Source organism: Narcine bancroftii, chromosome 3 (genome assembly GCF_036971445.1).
Source record: "Narcine bancroftii isolate sNarBan1 chromosome 3, sNarBan1.hap1, whole genome shotgun sequence".
NCBI lineage: Eukaryota > Metazoa > Chordata > Chondrichthyes > Torpediniformes > Narcinidae > Narcine > Narcine bancroftii.
This window is the reverse complement of record NC_091471.1, coordinates 323,607,649-323,630,884: the sequence shown is the minus strand read 5'-3', so window position 1 is coordinate 323,630,884 and position 23,236 is coordinate 323,607,649. Positions and strand designations below refer to the sequence as shown.

General features: G+C 44.2%; 1 protein-coding gene across 1 annotated transcript in view; it reads left to right on the top strand.

The window, feature by feature from the left end:
- The first annotated feature begins 509 nt into the window (after positions 1–509).
- The window catches only part of LOC138756557 (serine/threonine-protein kinase SBK1-like), a 62,160-nt gene continuing 39,433 nt past the window's right edge, over positions 510–23,236 (top strand). Inside the window, exons 1-2 of the mRNA XM_069922998.1 lie at positions 510–766; positions 8,374–8,595. Coding sequence (XP_069779099.1) covers positions 8,427–8,595 — 169 coding nt within the window. The 5' untranslated portion in view covers positions 510–766; positions 8,374–8,426. The remainder of the gene's footprint in view (positions 767–8,373; positions 8,596–23,236) is intronic.

Here is a 23,236-nt window from a genome sequence, read left to right as displayed (position 1 = left end):
TCGTCCACAGTGGATGTGGCGGTGCAACTGAGCGATCTGGGACTTTCCCTGGGAACACCTTTCAGCCCCCGTTGCTGCCCGCATTTTGCACAGTCCGGGGGGCGATCACGGTTCCCGCGGCCATTCTTCTCTGGTCGTCGGCATGAAGTGGTTTCTTGCCTCATGCCGACCCTTTCCAGCATTTTCTGTGACTGCTTCCGATTTCCAGCATCCGCAGGATTTCGCTTTTGCGCGGCTCTTCTCTTCCAGTCAGCCCGTGTGCTAAAGGGCGGGGAGCGCTGACGGGCATCTGCAAATCGCCCCGGCCTCTCTCCGCCGATTGATGCATCTCAGCTGCACTCTGATTGGTGGGTGATTCCCCCCCCCCTTACAGTGGAATCTCTATTGTCGGGGACCGATTGTGATTGGTCAACCGGCCCGTCCGCTCGTCTCTGATTGGGCGTCGCTGCTCCATGGGCAGATCCGACTGTCCGCCGGCTACTCCGGGGCCCTTTAAATACCCCTCAACTGGCGACAAGACGCAAGTGTGAGCCGCGAGTTATATCGAGGGGAGGGAGACGGAATCTATCGAATGATTAGCGGTTGCGCGTGAGCGAAGTAGGGGGGGGGGCGAGAAAGCACCATCACACGGGGCAGACTAAAGGCAAGAAGAGAACAGGGTCCTCCCACACAAAGAAGAAAGTCAATGATACCCTTGGAAGCTGCAGCAGATTCCATCCTTGCCTTGCATCTGGGCTGCCCTGTCAGCAGACATCCCTCCAGGAAGGTGAGGCACCTCGCAACTTCGCCGTTGTAGATTAAAATGGTGTCAAAGTATAATCGTACAGGAATAGATCATATCAACAATGAGAAAGCATGTTTATATGTTAAGCTAATTTGCTCATGGAACAACAATGGTGCAAGGGTTCTCAACACATTAAAGTTAGCGATATTAAAATGCAAGCTCTGTAGATCATTGTATTTTACTCCCTATTGCAGTATATGTGTTTTTTACCTGCATATACAGTAAGGTCGCTGCAGCGTTGCTATGCATTATGTTTACCCATACCCACGCACACAAGTATTTGGGTTGGCTGATCTGCGAGGACAGGACGCACATATGACAGCGCATTGGGCTAGAATGCGAAATCCGAGGGTCCAAGCTCTCTGCAGGGCTGCTTCACTGGGGCGGAATGAAGACGGTGTCTGTTTCCCTCGTCGTGTCCCTGCGCCGCGCCGCCCCGACTGCTTCTTCTCGCAACGGTTCGCCTAAAGCAATTTTTGGGGGGTAAAGTTTCATTTTAAAAAACCCACTTCAACCTTGCTACGTTTTGGAGATTGTAAGCAAAGGAAACCAGGTTTTGCTTTTGCATTTGATCATGAAACGAACTTCGTCAATAAAGAGAAATTAATGATCTGGACCGATTCAAAGACCTTGTCATGGCTCTTGCAGGCAAAAAGATGCCGGGGGCTTAATTGTGGTATTAATAATAATCTACTTGGATGGAGAGGGTCGTGATGTGATTTGGATTTTAAAAAAGCCGGTGCCCAGAGATGCTAATGGAGATAGTTGACTTGGTGTGTGTTGACATGCTCGACTGGTGGAGCTTGTTTTAGCCATAGCCCAGTGCACACCTGATCGATGTGGAAGAGGACGGGACTGGTGCGCATCCTTCTCGGAACCGTGCCGGACACCGCTGCCTTGCCCAGTGAAACCCTGCTTCATTGACTGCGTCTCCTTCCCAAGTGTTTATTGTCGGACCCTGGATGTTGAACAAGCTGCATGTTAATAAACGATCGCCAATGACACGGTATTTTCCCGAATCCTTTTATGTTGAATATTTCGGTGAAGAGATCATTTATTTTAACGCAGAATTCTTATGTTCCGAATGCACCGCCAGAAACACTGCGGAAGAAAATCCAACAGTGACTTTTAAAAGTGAGGGGGCAAATGATTTCAATTCGAAGAACATGGAGCGAACTGGTTGGATTTTCAGAGAGCCAGCGCAGTGCAAGGGCCAAATGATCTCCTCTCGCGTTCTGCCCCTCATATATTGATTTTGCAGCCAAAATGCCGTGGACTAATGTATTTTACATACTCTAAGAGTTCCCCGTTTGCTTCATATTGCTCTTCACAATGAGGATATGGAAGGAATGATCTGTGGACAGTCCCTGGAATAGGGCCAACTCGCCCCGTTTGTGAGCCGCGCGATTGCCATCCCCGACAGCAGTTAGGAGTAACGTTGACGGTTGCATGGAAGGCGAGGCTGTGTTTAACAACAAGCACGGAGTCTGACAGTCGGGGCCGGCCACAACAGCAGGATGAGCGAGGAAAGCCGGCGACGCGAGGGAAGCAGGTGCCTGACGCGGAAGGAGGGACGAGGATTGATGCGAATTGCAGGCGAGGGAACGCGCACCAGGATCGTGCTGGGGTGGGGGGTGTAGACATGACCCTGGTTCACTCTTCCCATATCGGGGTCAAGGAGCTTGATATTCGCTGCCTTCGAGCTGGTCAAACGTTTTCAGCGAAGGATTCCAAAAGCAGCGCCCGCCGTCGGGTGAGTGAAGGTGGGAGCACCGTTTGCGTGGTCACCTGCTCCTCCTGATGCCTTGTGAACCAACATTCCCGAAAGGGACGGGGCAGCGTTGGGGTCTGCGGCCGAATCCACAGCTAGAAGGGGGTCGCGACTGCCGTCTGGACCCACTGTCACTCCAGCCTCTCGTCCACAGCTGGAAGGGAGGTCGTGGCTGCCGTCTGGCCCCGCTGTCTCTCCAGCCTCTCGTCTACAGAAGGAAGGGGCATCGCGGCTGCCATCTGACCCCGCTCTCTCCCTCGTCTGCAGTTGGAATGGATGTCGTGGCTGCCGTCTGGCCCCGCTGTCTCGCCAGCCTCTCGTCTACAGCTGGAAGGGGCATCGCGACTGCCGTCTGGTCCCGCTGTCTCTCATCTACAGTTGGAATGGATGTCGAGGCTGCTGTCTGGCCCCGCTGTCTCTCGTCCACAGCGAGAAGGGGCGTCGCGATTGCCATCTAGCCCCGCTGTCTCTCTCTCCAGCATCTCATCTACAAAAGGACGGGACGTCGCGACTGCCGTCTGGGCCCGCTGTCTCTCCAGCCTCTCGTTCACAGCTGAAGGGGCGTCATGGCTGCCTACTGTATCGCCAGCCTCTCGTCCACAGCTGGAAGGGACGTCCGACTGCTGTCTGGCCCCGCTGTTTCTCGTCCACAGCTGCTGGAAGGGGGTCACGACTGCCGTCTGGCCCCGCTGTCTCTCGTCCACAACTGGAAGGGGAGGTCGCGACTGCCGTCTGGCCCCGCTGTCTCTAATTCACAGCTTGAAGGGGCGTCGCGATTGCCGTCTGCCCCCGTTGTGTCTCGACTACTCGTCTACAGCTGGAAGGGGCCTCACGACTGCCGTCTGGCCCCGCTGTCTCTCCAGCCTCTCGCCGTTCGCTGCGCATTTCAACATCTTCCTGCAGTCCTTGTTTTTTGGTTTTCGGGCTCGTCGCAGGCACCGAAACCCGGTCTCTGGGATCTTATGCATGTGATGTGAATCTGGGGCTGCTGAATGAGTCAGGCTGAATCCGTGAAGCGAAGTGGATCAACTTGCGGGGAGGGAAGGGAAGATTGGTGATGTTTCGCTTCTCTGCAGCCCACCTCCGCAGTCCTGAAAAGCTTCAGGGAGTCTGGAACGGGGGCCCCTGCCCTCTCAGGGGGCAGCACAGCACATTTAGTAGAAGTCTTGTTTTCTCACCTGTTTATGAGTTGGCAGGATAGAAGTAGGAAAGAAACCAGAGCTTCTGCAGGGAAGGGGACCATAAAGCCTGAGCAGATCCCTAAGGGGGTCATGGCTGGTTTAAATTGTGTGGGCTCCAAGGCTTGAACATATTGTCCGGAAGGCAGAGACTCCACTGCAGCCTGAAGGCGACCCGGCTGGAATCTTTCACTGAAATGTTAAAACAAAGAGCTGGCATAATTCTCATTTACCATCCCATTCATGTATCCATCTACCTGTTCCTTAAATTGCTGCAATAGTACCTTCCTCAACTATCTCCTCCGGCACCTTGTTATACACCCACCACCCTCTGTCTGGAGAGGAAACCTGAAAGAACCTGACCTCTCCAAATGCCATCTCTCCAAGTTAATTGAAATATGTGTAGATGATCGAGTTGATTCTTTACCCATCCCATCCTTGGCAGGCTGGTCCTTGGGTGATCTTTTGTTCTATTCAATAGCTGCCTTGCAAAATTCAATCCAAATGGCCCTGAGAGATTAACTGGAGCTTCTAGATGCTACAGTTACTGGAGTCTATGGTCAGACGGCAAACTGCTGGAGAAACTCAGCGGGCCAGGCAGCATCTATGGAGGGAAAGAGGAGGCTTCCTGCTCTGTCCTGCGGCAGGGTTTTGACTTGAAGCATCACTCTGTATTTCCATCCGTGAATGCTGTTGTTTGTTCTTGAATATTAATTTCATGTCCCCACAGATTCCAGTCATAACTCCTTCAATCTGCATTTTTTTCCTTTAACAAAGGTGGTTTATTCAGTGATCCCCCCAGAAGTCTGGAAGGCTGGCGGCAAAACTCTGCATGCCAAACTGCATGAGTTTTTCAAGCTTTGTTGGGACCAAGGTAAACTGCCTCAGGATCTTCGTGATGCCACCATCATCACCCTGTACAAAAACAAAGGCGAGAAATCAGACTGCTCAAACTACAGGGGAATCACGTTGCTCTCCATTGCAGGCAAAATCTTCGCTAGGATTCTACTAAATAGAATAATACCTAGTGTCGCTGAGAATATTCTCCCAGAATCACAGTGCGGCTTTCGCGCAAACAGAGGAACCACTGACATGGTCTTTGCCCTCAGACAGCTCCAAGAAAAGTGCAGAGAACAAAACAAAGGACTCTACATCACCTTTGTTGACCTCACCAAAGCCTTCGACACCGTGAGCAGGAAAGGGCTTTGGCAAATACTAGAGCGCATCGGATGTCCCCCAAAGTTCCTCAACATGATTATCCAACTGCACGAAAACCAACAAGGTCGGGTCAGATACAGCAATGAGCTCTCTGAACCCTTCTCCATTAACAATGGCGTGAAGCAAGGCTGTGTTCTCGCACCAACCCTCTTTTCAATCTTCTTCAGCATGATGCTGAACCAAGCCATGAAAGACCCCAACAATGAAGACGCTGTTTACATCCGGTACCGCACGGATGGCAGTCTCTTCAATCTGAGGCGCCTGCAAGCTCACACCAAGACAAGAGAAACTTGTCCGTGAACTACTCTTTGCAGATGATGCCGCTTTAGTTGCCCATTCAGAGCCAGCTCTTCAGCGCTTGACGTCCTGCTTTGCGGAAACTGCCAAAATGTTTGGCGTGGAAGTCAGCCTGAAGAAAACTGAGGTCCTCCATCAGCCAGCTCCCCACCATGACTACCAGCCCCCCCACATCTCCATCGGGCACACAAAACTCAAAACGGTCAACCAGTTTACCTATCTCGGCTGCACCATTTCATCAGATGCAAGGATCGACAATGAGATAGACAACAGACTCGCCAAGGCAAATAGCGCCTTTGGAAGACTACACAAAAGAGTCTGGAAAAACAACCAACTGAAAAACCTCACAAAGATAAGCGTATACAGAGCCGTTGTCATACCCACACTCCTGTTCGGCTCCGAATCATGGGTCCTCTACCGGCACCACCTACGGCTCCTAGAACGCTTCCACCAGCGTTGTCTCCGCTCCATCCTCAACATCCATTGGAGCGCTCACACCCCTAACGTCGAGGTACTCGAGATGGCAGAGGTCGACAGCATCGAGTCCACGCTGCTGAAGATCCAGCTGCGCTGGATGGGTCACGTCTCCAGAATGGAGGACCATCGCCTTCCCAAGATCGTATTATATGGCGAGCTCTCCACTGGCCACCGTGACAGAGGTGCACCAAAGAAAAGGTACAAGGACTGCCTAAAGAAATCTCTTGGTGCCTGCCACATTGACCACCGCCAGTGGGCTGATAACGCCTCAAACCGTGCATCTTGGCGCCTCACAGTTTGGCGGGCAGCAGCCTCTTTTGAAGAAGACCGCAGAGCCCACCTCACTGACAAAAGGCAAAGGAGGAAAAACCCAACACCCAACCCCAACCAACCAATTTTCCCTTGCAACCGCTGCAGTCGTGTCTGCCTGTCCCGCATCGGACTGGTCAGCCACAAACGAGCCTGCAGCTGACGTGAACTTTTTACCCCCTCCATAAATCTTCGTCCGCGAAGCCAAGCCAAAGAAGAAAAAAAAAAACAAGAAATCACATTAATACAATATTATAATACTTCAGTTACATACAGTTTCAAATTATAATATGACCATCACCATCCAGAGCCCACTCAAACCTGTGTTGCATCCACTGGTCCCAGAAATACCCCATTGCACCCATGGATACTACATGGTCCTTTTACAGGGACACCTGGGCATGGTTGTAAACATGGACTGTCAGCCTGGGGTCGAACTCTTGACTGCCCACTGCCTGGACCTATGAATAGCTAATTTGGCCAGCTCCCTGTCCAAAGATCAGGATTGTGGAATTGAAATGTAGTCAGAACTTAAAGAGCAACATCCTCAGATATTCAAATAAAGGCTGCAACCTCTCACACTCTGTATATACATGGTACACCACGTCTTCCAGACTACAGAAATTACAAGCCATAAAGCAACTTTAAATCTATTGCACAGTACAACTTAGTGCAACACTTTTCACTCCAGGTCTCCAATGTAACAGGGGAAGATCAATCTGTGCATTGATATACGTTGGCACCCAGACTGCCAGTGTGATACTACTGCATATAGAGATGATTATACTGCCCATCTATATCTGCCTAGTGATCTATGATAATGTCCGCAGGTGTACTATCTGACACAAGCAGAGTTATCCATTCATTATCCTTGTGTGTGTGATGAATGGAATTTGAAGATGGTATGTCTCTGAACAAACAGTATTTCAGTTTCTGTCAGTTAAAAGTAGCCCTTGGCTATTTTGGCTTTCCCTTGGAGGGTATAAGGCCACACATGAATGAAGATTCTTTCACTTACTCCTGGTCAAATTACACTGTGAAGATTGGTGTCATCCATGGCACTCTCATCTTTCAGAGCTCCATGAATCCAAATTGCTCTCCATAGGCTTGACTAATACTTCAGTGCATTTTTAGAGAAGACTAAACCTTGGGAAACACTGTCTTAAATATAGACTCCTTCAGGTACCATTAAGAAAAAAGGGTCCTGGCCTGAAACATTGGACATTTCTCTCCCCAAACACCAGCTGACCTCAATCTTGCTCTCAAAATTCCAGCATCCGGAATTTTTGCCTTTCTCTTGGTTATTGAGACATACCATTTGAAATGTACTAGGGGTAGTAGATCAATTGAGCAGCACAGGCTCGTGCCCAATTTAAATTTCTTTCTTTCTTTGGCTTGGCTTCGCGGACGAAGGTTTATGGAGGGGGTAAAAGTCCACGTCAGCTGCAGGCTCGTTTGTGGCTGACAAGTCCGATGCGGGACAGGCAGACACAGTTGCAGCGGCTGCAGGGGAAAATTGGTTGGTTGGGGTTGGGTGTTGGGTTTTTCCTCCTTTGCCTTTTGTCAGTGAGGTGGGCTCTGCGGTCTTCTTCAAAGGAGGTTGCTGCCCGCCAAACTGTGAGGCGCCAAGATGCACGGTTTGAGGCGATATCAGCCCACTGGCGGTGGTCAATGTGGCAGGCACCAAGTGATTTCTTTAGGCAGTCCTTGTACCTTTTCTTTGGTGCACCTCTGTCACGGTGGCCAGTGGAGAGCTCGCCATATAACACGATCTTGGGAAGGCGATGGTCCTCCATTCTGGAGACGTGACCCATCCAGCGCAGCTGGATCTTCAGCAGCGTGGACTCGATGCTGTCGACCTCTGCCATCTCGAGTACTTCGACGTTAGGGATGAAAGCGCTCCAATGGATGTTGAGGATGGAGCGGAGACAATGCTGGTGGAAGCGTTCTAGGAGCCGTAGGTGATGCCGGTAGAGGACCCATGATTCGGAGCCGAACAGGAGTGTGGGTATGACAATGGCTCTGTATACGCTTATCTTTGTGAGGTTTTTCAGTTGGTTGTTTTTCCAGACTCTTTTGTGTAGTCTTCCAAAGGCACTATTTGCCTTGGCGAGTCTGTTGTCTATTTCATTGTCGATCCTTGCATCTGATGAAATGGTGCAGCCGAGATAGGTAAACTGGTTGACCGTTTTGAGTTTTGTGTGCCCGATGGAGATGTGGGGTGGCTGGTAGTCATGGTGGGGAGCTGAATGGCTTATAAATGATTTTATCTTCAGTTGTGTCTTCAATGTTGTATCAGAACTTGAACTTGTTATGATAGTTTCTCACCTTTCCTGTAGGGCGAAGGATCTGAGAGCAGTGCCAGTGCAGATATCATTGTCCTTCTGCGGCCATGAATTCTTCACTGATGTCCCGAGGAACAAGTGATGTCCTGGAGGAGCTCCAGTTACTCACAGCTCAGAACCTGGAGAGGCTGGAGGTGAATAAGTACTACGAGGTGATCAGAGAGCTGGGAAAGGGCACCTATGGCAAGGTGGACCTGGTTATTCACAAAGTCAGAGGTATGCAGGTACTCCTTCTTTCCTGTAAACGGAAGCTTGTTGCTGAACTGAGTTCTACCAGCAGTTTTTGGCTTCAGGTTCCAGGTTTATGTGTTTTCCATCACTGTGGTGCATGTCCCAGCAGGTTTGATCAACTATTATATCTGCCCATGAGTCCATCGCAGGGATTCCTGACCAACCTGTCTCCCTCCAAACACAGTGATATCTGTCCACTCTCTCTTCTGCACCAATCTCTGATCACAGTGATGTCTGTGGAATATCTGTTGGTGAAGCAGAGTGAGACTTATGTAGATCCTTTCTTGTTTTTTTTTGAAGTTCAAGATTCAGGATTCAAAATATAATAAAAACAGAGCAATGTTAAATGGAATTTGCTTTTGCCTGGTGTAAGGCAAACAGATTTGTCACCGGCATAAATTGCCTGAAGTGCCTCTCACAGTCAGAGAAAGAGAGGCAAAAGACAGTCTCCCCAAGTCAGCGAGAGTCTGCGGATTCACCTCCAGCATTCCCGCAGCTTCTACAACACACAGAATCCAACACGAGCTCCAGATCCAAACCTCTGACACAGACAGGAACCCTTCGGCACCCTTGCGTGTCCCAGTTCCGATACCTGGTATGCCTTCTGCCAGCAGTCTGCAGCCTGTGGCTTGCGTGCATTCCTCTCCTGGAGCTGCCAACAGCCCGTGGCCTGGGTTCCTCAGCCGCAGAGCCCCTCGCTGGTCCGCTGCTGTGGTCACTGCCCTGTGGATTGTCTCTTCTGTTTCTCCTTCTCTTTTTTTAAAAAAAAATTTTATTTTTCACACTATAAACCACATTGATCAAGATACATACATTTTCCTTTTCAAATATATAGTGTCGTTTTCTCCCCCCCCCTCCCTCTTCCCATCCCACCCTCCCTACCTCCCCTCCCATTCATTTAAAGTTCAGAATCTAAGATACATTAAACCCGTCAAACAATGTTGTCACTCAATAAAAATAAACAAGAAGTTCCACTGAGTCAATTCTTTTCATTTCCTTCTCCTTCTGTCATTTTAGGTGGTAGATGTCCCGGGTAGGTTTTCTCTATTGCGTTTCATGTATGGCTCCTATATTTGTTCAAATATTGTAATATTATTTCTTAAATTATATGTTATTTTTTCTAGTGGAATACATTTATTCATTTCTATATACCATTGTTGTATTCTCAAGTTATCTTCTAATTTCCAGGCTGACATAATACATTTTTTTGCTACAGCTAGGGCTATCCTAACAAATCTTTTTTGTGCACCATACAAATCAAGTCCAAATTCTTTGTTTTTTTATGTTACTTAGGAGGAAGATCTCTGGGTTTTTTTGTTATATTGCTTTTCGTGACTAATATCTGGTTTAGATCTTCCCAAAATTTTTTCACTTTCTCACATGTCCAAATTGCATGAATTGTTGTTCCCATTTCATTTTTACAGCGAAAACATCTGTCAGATACTGTTGGGTCCCATTTATTTAACTTTTGAGGTGTAATGTATAGCCTGTGTATCCAGTTATATTGTATCATACGTAACCTTGTGTTTATTGTATTTCTCATAGTTCCAGAGCATAACTTCTCCCATGCTTCCTTCTTTATCTTTATGTTTAAATCTTGTTCCCATTTTTGTTTAGTTTTACCAATTGCTTCCTCATTCTCCTTTTCTTGTAGTTTAATATACATGTTTGTTATAAATTTTTTGATTATTATTGTGTCTGTAATCACATATTCAAAATGACTTCCCTCTGGTAACCTCAGACTGCTTCCCAATTTGTCCTTCAAGTAGGATTTCAGTTGGTAGTATGCCAACACTGTATTTTGAGTTAGATGCAAGGATCGACAATGAGATAGACAACAGACTCGCCAAGGCAAATAGCGCCTTTGGAAGACTACACAAAAGAGTCTGGAAAAACAACCAACTGAAAAACCTCACAAAGATAAGCGTATACAGAGCCGTTGTCATACCCACACTCCTGTTCGGCTCCGAATCATGGGTCCTCTACCGGCACCACCTACGGCTCCTAGAACGCTTCCACCAGCGTTGTCTCCGCTCCATCCTCAACATCCATTGGAGCGCTCACACCCCTAACGTCGAGGTACTCGAGATGGCAGAGGTCGACAGCATCGAGTCCACGCTGCTGAAGATCCAGCTGCGCTGGATGGGTCACGTCTCCAGAATGGAGGACCATCGCCTTCCCAAGATCGTATTATATGGCGAGCTCTCCACTGGCCACCGTGACAGAGGTGCACCAAAGAAAAGGTACAAGGACTGCCTAAAGAAATCTCTTGGTGCCTGCCACATTGACCACCGCCAGTGGGCTGATAACGCCTCAAACCGTGCATCTTGGCGCCTCACAGTTTGGCGGGCAGCAGCCTCCTTTGAAGAAGACCGCAGAGCCCACCTCACTGACAAAATGCAAAGGAGGAAAAACCCAACACCCAACCCCAACCAACCAATTTTCCCTTGCAACCGCTGCAATCGTGTCTGCCTGTCCCGCATCGGACTGGTCAGCCACAAACGAGCCTGCAGCTGACGTGGACTTTTTACCCCCTCCATAAATCTTCGTCCGCGAAGCCAAGCCAAAGGAAAGGAATTTTGAGTTATATTATATTTATCCTTCATTTTTTCAAAGGATAGTAATTTATTTCCTGAAAAGCAATTTTCTATTCTTTTGAGCCTTTTTTTCTCCCATTCTCTAAAGGAAAGGTTATCTATTGTAAAAGGGATTAGCTGATTTTGCGTCAGTATTAGTTTTGGTAATTGGTAATTTGTTTTATTCCTTTCTACATGAATCTTCTTCCAAACATTGAGCAGATGATGTAATACTGGAGAATTCCTACGTTGTACCAATTTTTCATCCCATTTATATAATATATGTTCAGGTATCTTCTCCCCTATTTTATCTAGTTCTAATCTAGTCCAATCTGGCTTTTCCCTTGTTTGATAAAAATCTGATAGGTATCTTAATTGTGCAGCTCTATAATAATTTTTAAAGTTTGGCAGTTGTAAGCCTCCTTGTTTATACCATTCTGTTAATTTATCTAGTGCTATCCTCAGTTTCCCCCCTTTCCATAAAAATTTCCTTATTATTTTCTTTAACTCCTTGAAGAATTTCTCTGTCAAGTGTATTGGCAATGCCTGAAGTATTGGGAAAATGTTCATTTTAATACAGTTTATCCTTCCTATTAGTGTTAGTGGTAAGTCTTTCCAATGTTCTAAGTCGTCCTGTAATTTTTTCATTAGTGGATAATAATTGAGTTTATATAGATGGCCGAGGTTTTTATTTATTTGTATACCTAGGTATCGTATTGCATGCATTTGCCATCTGAATGGTGATTCTTTCTTAAATTTTGAGAAATCCGCATTATTCATTGGCATTGCTTCACTTTTATTTGCATTAATCTTGTAACCCGACACTTCTCCATATTCCTTCAATTTCTTATGTAATTCTTTTATTGATATTTCTGGTTCTGTTAAGTATACTATAACGTCATCTGCAAATAAACTGATTTTATATTCCTTGTCTTTTATTTTTATCCCTTTTATTTTATTTTCTGTTCTTATCAATTCTGCTAGTGGTTCTTTAGCTAATGCGAACAATAAGGGTGATAGTGGGCATCCCTGCCTTGTTGATCTGCTTAAGTTAAATTGCTTTGACATATATCCATTCACTGTCACTTTCACCAATGGCCCCTTATATAATGCTTTAATCCAATTAATATACTTCTCTGGTAAACTGAATTTTTGTAATACTTTAAATAAATAATTCCATTCTACTCTGTCAAAGGCTTTCTCTGCGTCTAAAGCAACTGCTACTGTTGGAGCTTTATTCCCTTCTACTGCATGAATTAAGTTAATAAATTTACAAATATTGTCTGTTGTTCGTCTTTTTTTAATAAATCCAGTTTGGTCTAGATTTACTATTTTTGGTACATAGTCGGCTAATCTGTTTGCTAATAGTTTAGCTATTATCTTATAATCTGTGTTAAGTAAAGATATTGGCCTATATGACGCTGGTGCGAGTGGATCTTTCCCTGTCTTTGGTATTACTGTAATTATTGTTGTTTTGCATGAATCTGGTAAGCTTTGTGCTTTATCAATCTGGTTGATTACTTCCAGGAGGGGAGGAATTAATAAATCTTTAAATGTTTTATAGAATTCTATTGGGAATCCATCCTCTCCTGGTCTTTTATTATTTGGTAGTTTTTTTATTATCTCTTGTATTTCTACTATTTCAAATGGTTCTGTTAATTTATTTTGTTCCTCTATTTGTAATTTTGGTAGTTCAATTTTAGTTAAAAATTCATCTATTTTGTCTTCTTTCCCTTCGTTTTCAGTTTGATATAATTGTTCATAGAATTCTCTGAAGTTTTCATTAATCTCCGTTGGATTATATGTGATTTGTTTGTCTTTTTTCCTTGATGCCAATACCATTCTCTTAGTTTGTTCTGTCTTAAGCTGCCATGCTAGAATTTTGTGCATTTTTCCCCTAGTTCATAATATTTCTGTTTTGTCTTCATTATGTTCTTCTCCACCTTATATGTTTGTAGTGTTTCATATTTTATTTTTTTATCTGCCAATTCTCTTCTTTTAGTTGTGTCTTCCTTCATTGCTAATTCTTTTTCTATATTTACTATTTCCCTTTCCAACTGCTCTGTTTCCTGATTGTAGACCTTCTTCATCTTAGTTACATAACTTATTATTTGCCCTCTGATGAACGCTTTCATTGCGTCCCATAGTATAAACTTATCTTTCACTGATTCTGTACATTTTAATTTGTCTTTCAATGAATTCTCTAAAATCCTGCCTTTTAAGTAGCATGGAGTTTAATCTCCATCTATACATTCTTGGAGGGATGTCCTCTAACTCTATTGTCAATATCAGGGGTGAGTGGTCCGATAATATTCTAGCTTTATATTCTGTTTTTCTTACTCTGTCTTGCATACGAGCTGATAACAGGAATAGGTCTATTCTTGAGTATGTTTTATGTCTACCCGAATAATATGAATATTCCTTTTCCTTTGGGTGTTGTTTCCTCCATATATCCAAAAGTTGCATTTCTTGCATCGATTTAATTATAAATTTGGTTACTTTGTTCTTTCTGTTAATTTATTTTTTTCCCAGTTTTATCCATGTTTGAATCCAAATTAAGGTTGAAATCCCCTCCTATTAGTACGTTCCCTTGCGTGTCTGCTATCTTCAAAAAAATATCTTGCATAAATTTTTGATCTTCTTCGTTAGGTGAATATACATTGAGTAGATTCCAAAACTCTGAATATATCTGACATTTTATCATTACATATCTCCCTGCTGGATCTATTATTTCCTCTTCTATTTTAATTGGTACATTTTTACTGATTAATATAGCTACTCCTCTAGCTTTTGAATTATATGACGCTGCTGTTACATGTCCTACCCAATCGCTCTTTAATTTCTTGTGCTCCATTTCAGTTAAATGTGTTTCTTGCACGAATGCTATATCAATTTTTTCTTTTTTCAGTAAATTTAGCAGTTTCTTCCTTTTGATTTGGTTATGTATTCCGTTAATATTTAAAGTCATATAGTTCAACGTAGCCATTTCATACTTTGTTTATCTTTCCTTTCCGTTTCCTCATCATCACCTTTCCTTCTTATCCATTTCTGCTTTCTTGTTTTGGACACTTTATAAGACAACATTTCTAAAACATCAAACATTTCCCTTATTCTCTTATCTAAAATTTCTTTAACCCCACTATCCCCTCCCCTTCCTGAGTTGCCCTTTATCCCTTATCAGGCAACCACATCTTCCCTCTCCATTTGGATTTGCGAATTCACTCGCAAGCGTCAACTGATTTCGCAGTGACCGTAACTCCACCCAGCCCCCCCCAGAAAAGATTTCAATTTTCATATATAACAAAGGTCACTCTCTTAATTCCCTCCTTACTTCCTCTCTTCCCTTTCTTTTCCTTATTAATTCTTATCTATACTCTATATATTTTCCTTTAAATACGGATACACTCATGTACACACATATATACATACACACACGCACACACATATATATATACCCATATACACACATACATATAGTTCGTGGTCATTTTTACTCTCGTTACATGTCTTCATTTCTCTGCCTGTTTTGTAGTTGTTCTGAAAATTTTCGTGCTTCCTCCGGATCCGAGAATAGTCTGTTTTGCTGCCCTGGAATAACTATTTTAAGTACCACTGGGTACTTTAGCATAAATTTATATCCTTTTTTCCATAGGATCGCTTTTGCTGTATTAAACTCCTTTCTCTTCTTCAGGAGTTCAAAACTTATGTCTGGATAGAAAAAAAATTTTTGACATTTGTATTCCAGTGGCTTTTTGTCTTCTCTTATTTTCTTCATTGCTTTCTCCAATATATTTTCTGTTGTTGTATATCTTAAGAATTTTACTAAAATGGATCTTTATTTTTGTTGTGGCTGTGGTTTCGGGGCTAATGTTCTATGTGCCCTTTCTATTTCCATTTCTTCCTGTAATTCTGGTCTTCCTAGGACCCTGGGGATCCAATCTTTTATAAATTCTCTCATATTCTTGCCTTCTTCATCTTCCTTAAGGCCCACTATCTTTATATTATTTCTTCTATTATCATTTTCCATTATATCTATCTTCTGAGCTAACAGCTCTTGTGTCTCTTTAACTTTTTTATTAGATTCTTCTAATTTCTTTTTTAAGTCCTCTACTTCCATTTCTACGGCTGTTTCTCGTTCTTCCACCTTGTCCACTCTTTTTCCTATATCTGACATGACCATCTCTAATCTATTCATTTTTTCTTCTGCACTTTTAATTCTTCTTTTTATTTCACTAAATTCTTGTAATTGCCATTCTTTTATTGATTCCATATATTCTTTAAAAAAAAATATATCCATTGTCTTGCCTTTCCCTTCTTCTTCCATTTCTCTATGTTCTTCTTCTTCTTCTTCCTCTGGGTTGGTCATCTGTTGTTTCCTTGTTTTCTTTTTACTCTCTTCTTTCTTGTTCTCCTTGTTTTCTATGTTCTCTTCTTGTTGTGTTGTAGCTGTCATTCTCAGCTGTGGAGATCGACTCCTCAGCTGGTCCCCCCTCCCGTCAGTGTTTTTTTTTCATGCGTGGTTGCGCACTTTTACTTGGCTCCGCGAGCCATTTTTGTAGTCCCGAGCTCGGGACTTCAACTGGCCTTAGGGAGCGGGCTTCTCTCTCCGCGGCGGGCCTCCTCGGACAGGTAAGGCCTTCACCTTCTTCTTCCGACGTTCTTTCTTCTTCTCTTCTTCTCTTCTTCCCGTTGCTTTCAACTTTTCTTTCTTTGCTGCCATTTTCTTCCCACCTTTACTTTCACTTTGTTTTAATTTTTATGTTTGTGCCTTTGTGTTTTGTGTGTTTTTTTAAAACTTTTCCGGAGAGGGCTGGAGTTCCATGACTGGCCACTATTCCATCACGTGACTCCTCCAACCTTTCTTGTTCTTTAATGCAGAATTGAAATATGGTGGCTCTTGAAGGAGCTTAAAGCCATTTATAGCAGAGGAAGCAGCCACAACCTTATAGAATGGTGGAGCAGGCTTGGCAGGCCAGATGGCCGACTCCTGCTCCTGTTCCAAGGGTTATTATCTTGGTAACCCAGCTACAAATATATGCAGTAAATTCCCACTAACAGGGTTGAGATAAACAGCAGATAATCTCTGTTAGAAATACTCAAATAAATTCTTCATTGTAAAGATTTGGGATATTGCTGCATTTACCTGCATAAAAGAAAATCCTCAGCTTGATGGTAAGCCCTGTAAAGCTCCTCGATACCAGTCCCTTTAAAAATTTTCCAGCAACTTTTGTTTTTGTGCTTGAGCTGTTTATTTTGAGGGGAGTTTATGCTGTCCTGCTCTTGGGTGCATTTACCTTCAGCTGGGATAACATCGGGTTCATCCCTCGCCGTCATGGCACAAATCTGTTGAAGATGTAGCCGCTGACATGTTTCCCACAGCTGACAGTTCCAGGGACCACACCTTGGGTGGAGAATGTGCCCAGCAGTTCTGAGCTCTTCACCAGGAATGTAACTGACAATGAGTTTTAATTCTGTGGGCCAGCCCAATTTACCTGTGCACTGTGCCACTTGTGTGCACATGGTGAGTGTTGTGAAATTGGAAGCTGGCTGCCTGTGACATTTAAAGCAGGCAAGAAACAGTCACAGGAAATAATCTGAGCCCGATTTGAAAAACACTGTGTGGCAGTTAGCATAATGCTGTTACCCTGATCGGGATCAGGGTTTGAATTCCATGCTGTTTGTAAAGAGTTCATGCATTCTTTCAGTGTCTGCGTGGGTTTTCCTCGGGGGCTCCAGTTTCTACCCACTGTTCAAAATGTATCAAGGGTTGTAGGTCAATTGGATGTAATTGGGTGGCATGGGCTCGTGGGCCGAAAGGGCCTGTTATCTTGCTGTGTGTTTAAATAAGTAAATTAGATTTTAACCTAAGTGGGAGGAAACCAAACCACTGAGGGAAACCCACACAGACACAGGAGGAACGTACAAACTCCTTACAGACAGCACGGGAGTCGAACCCCGGTCCTGATCGCTGGCGCTGTTACAGTTTTGCGCAAACTGTGCTGCCCCAAGATGAAAGAAAACTAATATAGCCTCTTATTTCACACTCATCCTCAAAGCAGTGGATGAAGTTCTTTTTGGACACTGTTCTTTAAGAAATTCAGCTGTAAAGCCTGCTGCCACATCCAGCAATTTGAATGGACCGGTGAGTTGAAGGAAGTATTAACCAATGCAGTGGGAAAGAACTGGGCCATGGGATGTTTTAGAGCCATAGAGTTACTAAATATATCACGGAAAAAGGTTCTTTGGCCTAACCCGTCCATGTGGACCAAGTTGCTGGCCTGAGCTGGTTGTGATTAGTAAGGGATTGCTAAATGGGGTATGAAAATCAAAAGAAAAAGTGTGTGAACCACTGCTTTAAACTTTTTCTATTCATGAACATATCTGAATGTTACAATTGTTCCCACCACTACCTCTTCCTCTGGCAGCTCGTTCCATGTATCTACCACCTCTGTGTGATAAAGATGCCTCTTGGGTACCTTGTAACTCTCTTCTCCCACCCCCACCTCCCCCACCAACCGACTTCTCATTTCAAATGTGTGCCTCCTTGTTTTAGACTCCCTACCCTGGAGAAAAAGCTCTGTGACTATTTCCATTATTAGTACCCCTTCCCATCATTCATGCCCCAGATGTATAACACCTTGAGATAATGACAGTGCTTCCTCCGGAATGCTGACTAGAACTTTGTGTTCTCTACATGTTCTAGGTGAGGGGTAAACAAGCTACTAGTTGTGTGAACATAAAGACTTATGTTCACTCTCGGGTGAACATAAAGACTTTTGCTCAGAGCAGAGGAAATCGGTGGGCAGAGGGCATAGGTTTAAGGTGAGGGGAAGATTGAACAAGTACCTAGGGTGACATGGTTAGTGTAGTGGTTAGCACAACACAACACCAGTGATCCAGACCGGACCGAGGTTTGAATCCCGAGCTGTCTGTAAGGAGTTTGTACTGTGACAAAATATAGATGTGTTTTTTGGGAGATAAATTGGGGCTTTTTTTTAAGTGTAGGTCACATACAAACACTTTAAAACAGATCTTATTTAAAATACTGGAGCTCTGCTCATGCTAGACATGTCGGCCCCAGAGCCTTTGCAAAAGCTTTGGAGAGTGCCCAAGTCTAATGGATTGTTGTTTACAAAAGGCAACAGATGAAAGAACTTGTCGGAGCCACCTTCTGTATGTAGTGGAACTTGCTGTTCTAGGAGGGTCATGTGGTTTTGCAAGCAGAGAGAGTCAAGAGAGAGAGAGAGAGATCAGTTCTGCAGTTTTAAACTGCAGCAACTGGGACTGGAACAGAACAAGCTGGCAACCTAGTGGAAAAACCCATTTGGAAGGTGGGTTGTGAGTGCTTGAAGTCTGGTCAAAGCCCTTGCGGTTCATGCAAGAGGAGAGGACTGGCTGTCTAATGTTTCACTTGAAATAAGAGAAACAAAAGGGAATTCTGTGGTGACCTGAAAAAAAGAGGTGATCATTTGGAGAACCCTGAGGGGGCAAGATTCTTTGGCAAGACACTGAAGTGACTGATTAAAAAAGGAATCAGTTGTGGATGTCCAGCGTACAACTAATCTCTCTCTGGAAACCGACAAGAACCTTCCTGATGAACTTTATAAATGTTAAATTCTGTGCACAGTATAAGAATTGCCTGCAACCAGTGAACTTGGAGGAATGAGAAGTGAGATTGGACTGTTAAAAGCAATTTTTGTTTAAGTAACCATTTGTCTTGGTGAATATCTATTGCTGCTGGGTTTTGGGGTCCTCTGGGCTCGTAACAGTATGTTCTTCCTATGTTTGTGTGGGTTTTCTCCAGGGGCTCCCACTATTTCAAACGTACCAGGGCTTTAGGTTAATAGGTGTGTAAGTTGAATGGCATGGAGTGAGGGCTGAAATGGCCTGTTACTGTGCTGTAGGTCTAAATTTCAAATTAAAAAAAACCCTGAGGGATACCTGAGTGTAGGAGGTGATTGAGGCAGGTACTATTGCCATGTTTAGAGGTGCATAGCAGGTGGGACATTTTAGTTGGGATAGGAAAGTTGGACTAAAGTCACCACACTGTGACTCTATGACTCGATTATTATTGCTAATACCTTTGAAGGCAGCCCCCTGGGATTGATAATTCATGGCTTTCTCTCTTCGATTTTTGAGTTCCATGGTTTCCGTGGTGAATTGGATCAGCAGGTTTGCTGATGACACAAAGATAGGAGGCGTCGTGGACAGTGAGGAAGATTTTCAAAGTTCCTGAGGGATCTGGACCAGTTTGGAAATTGGGCTAGTAAATGGCTGATGGAATTTAATGCAGTCAAGTGTGAGGTGTTGCACTTTGGAAGAATGAATCAGGGTAGGACATACAGAGTAAATGGTAGGATGTTGAGCAGTGCAGAGGAGCAGAGAGATCTGGGAATACATATACACATTATTCTCTGAAGATGGTGTCACCTGTGGACAGGGTTGTAAAGAAAGATTTTGGCATCTTAGTCTTTATAAATCAAAGTATTGAGTATAGAAGCTGCAATGTTATGTTGAAGTTATTCAAGTCATTGGTGAGGCCACACTTAGAACATTGTGTGCAGTTCTGGTCACCCAGCAACAGGAAAGATATCAATAAGATTGAAAGAGTGCAGAGAAGATTTACTAAGATGTGGCTGGGTCTTCAGGAGTTGAGTTATCAGGAAAGATTAAACAGGTTAGGTTGATACTCCTTGGAATGAAGAAGAATGAGGAGAGACTTGATAGAGGTTTATAAGATTATGAGGGGTATAGACGGAGTAGATGTGAGCAGGATGTTTCCACTTAGATTGGAGGAGATAAATACAAGAGGTTGTATCTTTAGGTTGAAAGGGGAGAGGGATAAGGGGAACATTAGGGGAAAGTTTCTCACTCACAGAGGGTAAGAGTGTGGAATGAGCTGCCATCTGATGTAGTGAATGCAAATTCAATCTTGAGTTTTAAAAATAAATTGGATAAATCCATGCATAGGAGGGATCTGGAGGGTTATGGAATGAGAGTAGGTCAGTGGGAATAGCTAGTTTCATATGTCAGCACAGACCAGAAGGGTTGAATGGCCTGTTTTTCTGTGCAGTAACGTTCTGTAGTTCTATTTATCTTCAAGGAAAGATAAAACATAAATTAATCTGAGACTCCTTAAACCCATACAACATTATTATTAATTTGACAGATTTAATACTTGCTGATAATCATTTTCTCTTGAGATTTCACAGCAGTACTGTACCAGCATTGAAGATGTCGATTCACTTGATGGTGTTTGAGTACCAGCTTTCCCTGGACCCACCTTGACTTTCATTAGAAACATCACATATGGACTCAAGCTATTGTTGGGATCCCATCAAAATATTCTAAGCAGAAGTGAATGGATTTCTCTGCCAGCACTGAGGCATGGTCTAGCAACTTTGTTATTGAGGAGAGGCATGGTTAGTGATTGGGACCAGGGTTCAAATCCCGTGCTGTCTGAAAGGAGTTTACACGTTCTCCCCGTGTCTGTGTGGGATTTCCTGGGGGCTCCAGTTTACTCTCACCCTTCAAAATGTCACGGGGGGTGTAGGTTAATTGGATGTAATTGGATCATGGGCCAAAAGGGCCTGTTACCTTGCTGTATGTCTAAATTTACATTTAAATGCCTTCACTGTTCCACTCTTCTTCTGCTTGAGTGTTGAACACCTGACATAATGACCTGGGTTGCAGTAGATTGGCCCAACATACATACGGGTTTTATGCACTAGTTGCCTGTATGGCTGTCCCTCAGCATTACGTTCATGTGATAACACATTAACGGAGAGGCTTCAGCTGGCCAGGCAAGGGTCATGGAGAAAATGATCAGTTGGCATTTTGTCTCAGGACCCTTTACCAATGTATGCAGGCAGACTATGGATTTTCATCCATTTTCAATCCATTGTAATCGGCAGCCTTGCCTGTTGCTTCTCACTGTTGCAAGTTGCTCCAATGTTTCTAGAATCTGGCAGGAGGACCATCTCAATTTCATTGGACTTCATGGTCATGTCATGTTACCTCTCCTATTTATATTGTGGCCTCTGTGGGTCATGGTCGACCATCACTGGTTTGTTGAGCACCATCCACTGTGGCTATTGAGATGGATCCTGGAGTTGCTGCATTATAAATCGAAGCTGGAGTGGCCTCTCCAGGGCACGCCAGGGCAGAGTCGATAGGGAGATCTGTCTGTCTGTTGCCCATGCAGTGGGACCCCTCTCTCATGCTTTCTTTTAAGTGCTTTATTTAAATTTTTTGGCCAAACATGCAGTCAATTACAAAATTAAAAATCACACATGTTGGTTGTGCCCCAACACCCCTCTCCCCCCTCCCCCACCCAAGAAAAAAGCACAAAGAAAAGAGTAGATATAAGAAAAATCAAGAAAAAGAAAAGAAGGAAAAGAAAGCAGAAGGGATTGTTGAAAAGAGCTGCAAGCTCCACGAATGTTCATTTAATTTTCTTTGGAGAAAATCAACACAGGTCTCAAGGGTTAGGCAGAATGCAACTAAAGATTTACATCTGAAAATTGTAAATATCTCCCTCACCTCATTGCTGCCACCAAGGAGTCCTTATCACCTGTTCCTTGGTGGCCAGGAGTTTGTGGGGTTCAGAATGATGGAGATTTCCATTCCTGGGCTTTGAAGAGAGCAATACCAATATCACCATGTGGGAGGGCTGAGTATCAGCAGCGAATAGGGATGGACCCCAAAGAATAAAATAACCCATTGGGACTTCTCTGATTGGGGACCCAATCCGGCATCCCACTGGGGTCTGAAACAAAACTAGAAACTGCTGGAAACATTCAGCAGTTCAGGCCGCATCTGTGTCATGAGAAACAAATGAGCATTTCAGGTAGGACATGTTCATCTGGCAGTGTTTCTGACCTGAGGCCTTAACTTTGTTCTCTTTCCACTTGTTCCTTGCTGTAACTGAGTTTGTTCCAGCATCTGATTTTCGTTGTACTGGGGATAACCCCAGAGGTTGCTCCAAGGACAAGAGGTCTCACAATGCTCACAACAGGAGGGTTACTTCCTTGGAGTACGGTGTCACCCATGCCCGTGACATGGAAATCACGTGCTCAAAGGTGATGCAGCCTGAAGGGCCTAGTCAGACTTCTGAGATGCTATGAGATGGCACAGAAGTAATCCATTTTCACACGAAATCCTGCTGGGGGGTGTGATTGAATTCCTGAGAAGATGCCTCCCATCTCCAACTACCCCAGCCAGTTAAGCAGGCTCCCATTCCAGCTTCATTGTTCCATCCTCTAATTTTGTTAATTATCGTTGAGAATGAGGAAATAAATATTTTTGAATTTTCTGTGACATTTTTTTTCTTCTGAGAAGAAGACCCAAGGGTTAAACATTTGACTGCTGGAGATTTGGGTTAAGAAATTAAATTGAAAAGCAGCAATGAAAACCACTGTGTGCATAAAGTTTTTGATAGGCACATGGATGTTTCTACATCCATGAGGCAGGGAGTGGATAGATAGTTGTGGAGTGGGTTTTCCATGTGGCCTGAAGGGTCTTTACTTCACTGTAATGTTGCATGATCCCTGTCCCCTTACTCTCCATACCCATATTAAATTCATTATTCCTGCTCTCACACAGCAGGCTTTGAAATGTATCTGCGCCTGGGCCCACCCAAGGCATTAGGACTTGTATACTTGAAAGATTGTTTCCTCCAGAGAGCTGTTTTTGACTCCCTCAAACCACAGTTCAACTTTATGCTTGTCCAATCGTCTGTGCTCAATGCCTGCTCTAGGTTTGGGGACTGCCCACCACCAAACAGACCTCCAGATCGGCAAGGTTCATTCTGACATTACTGTATCTGCATCAATTTTTCAATATGTGGTGCACTGTTAGCCAGAATCAGACACACACAAAGATAAAGACTGTACAACAGGCTTTAATCCACAAAGACTTCCACAGAGCCAGGCTGGCTGTGGCTGCAGCAACTCTGAGTGAGACCTCGGGAGGCCGGCACAAGCTTATATCCCAGAAGGTGATTGACACCCGACCAGGTGGGGTTTAATCCATTCAGGCCGACTGATTGA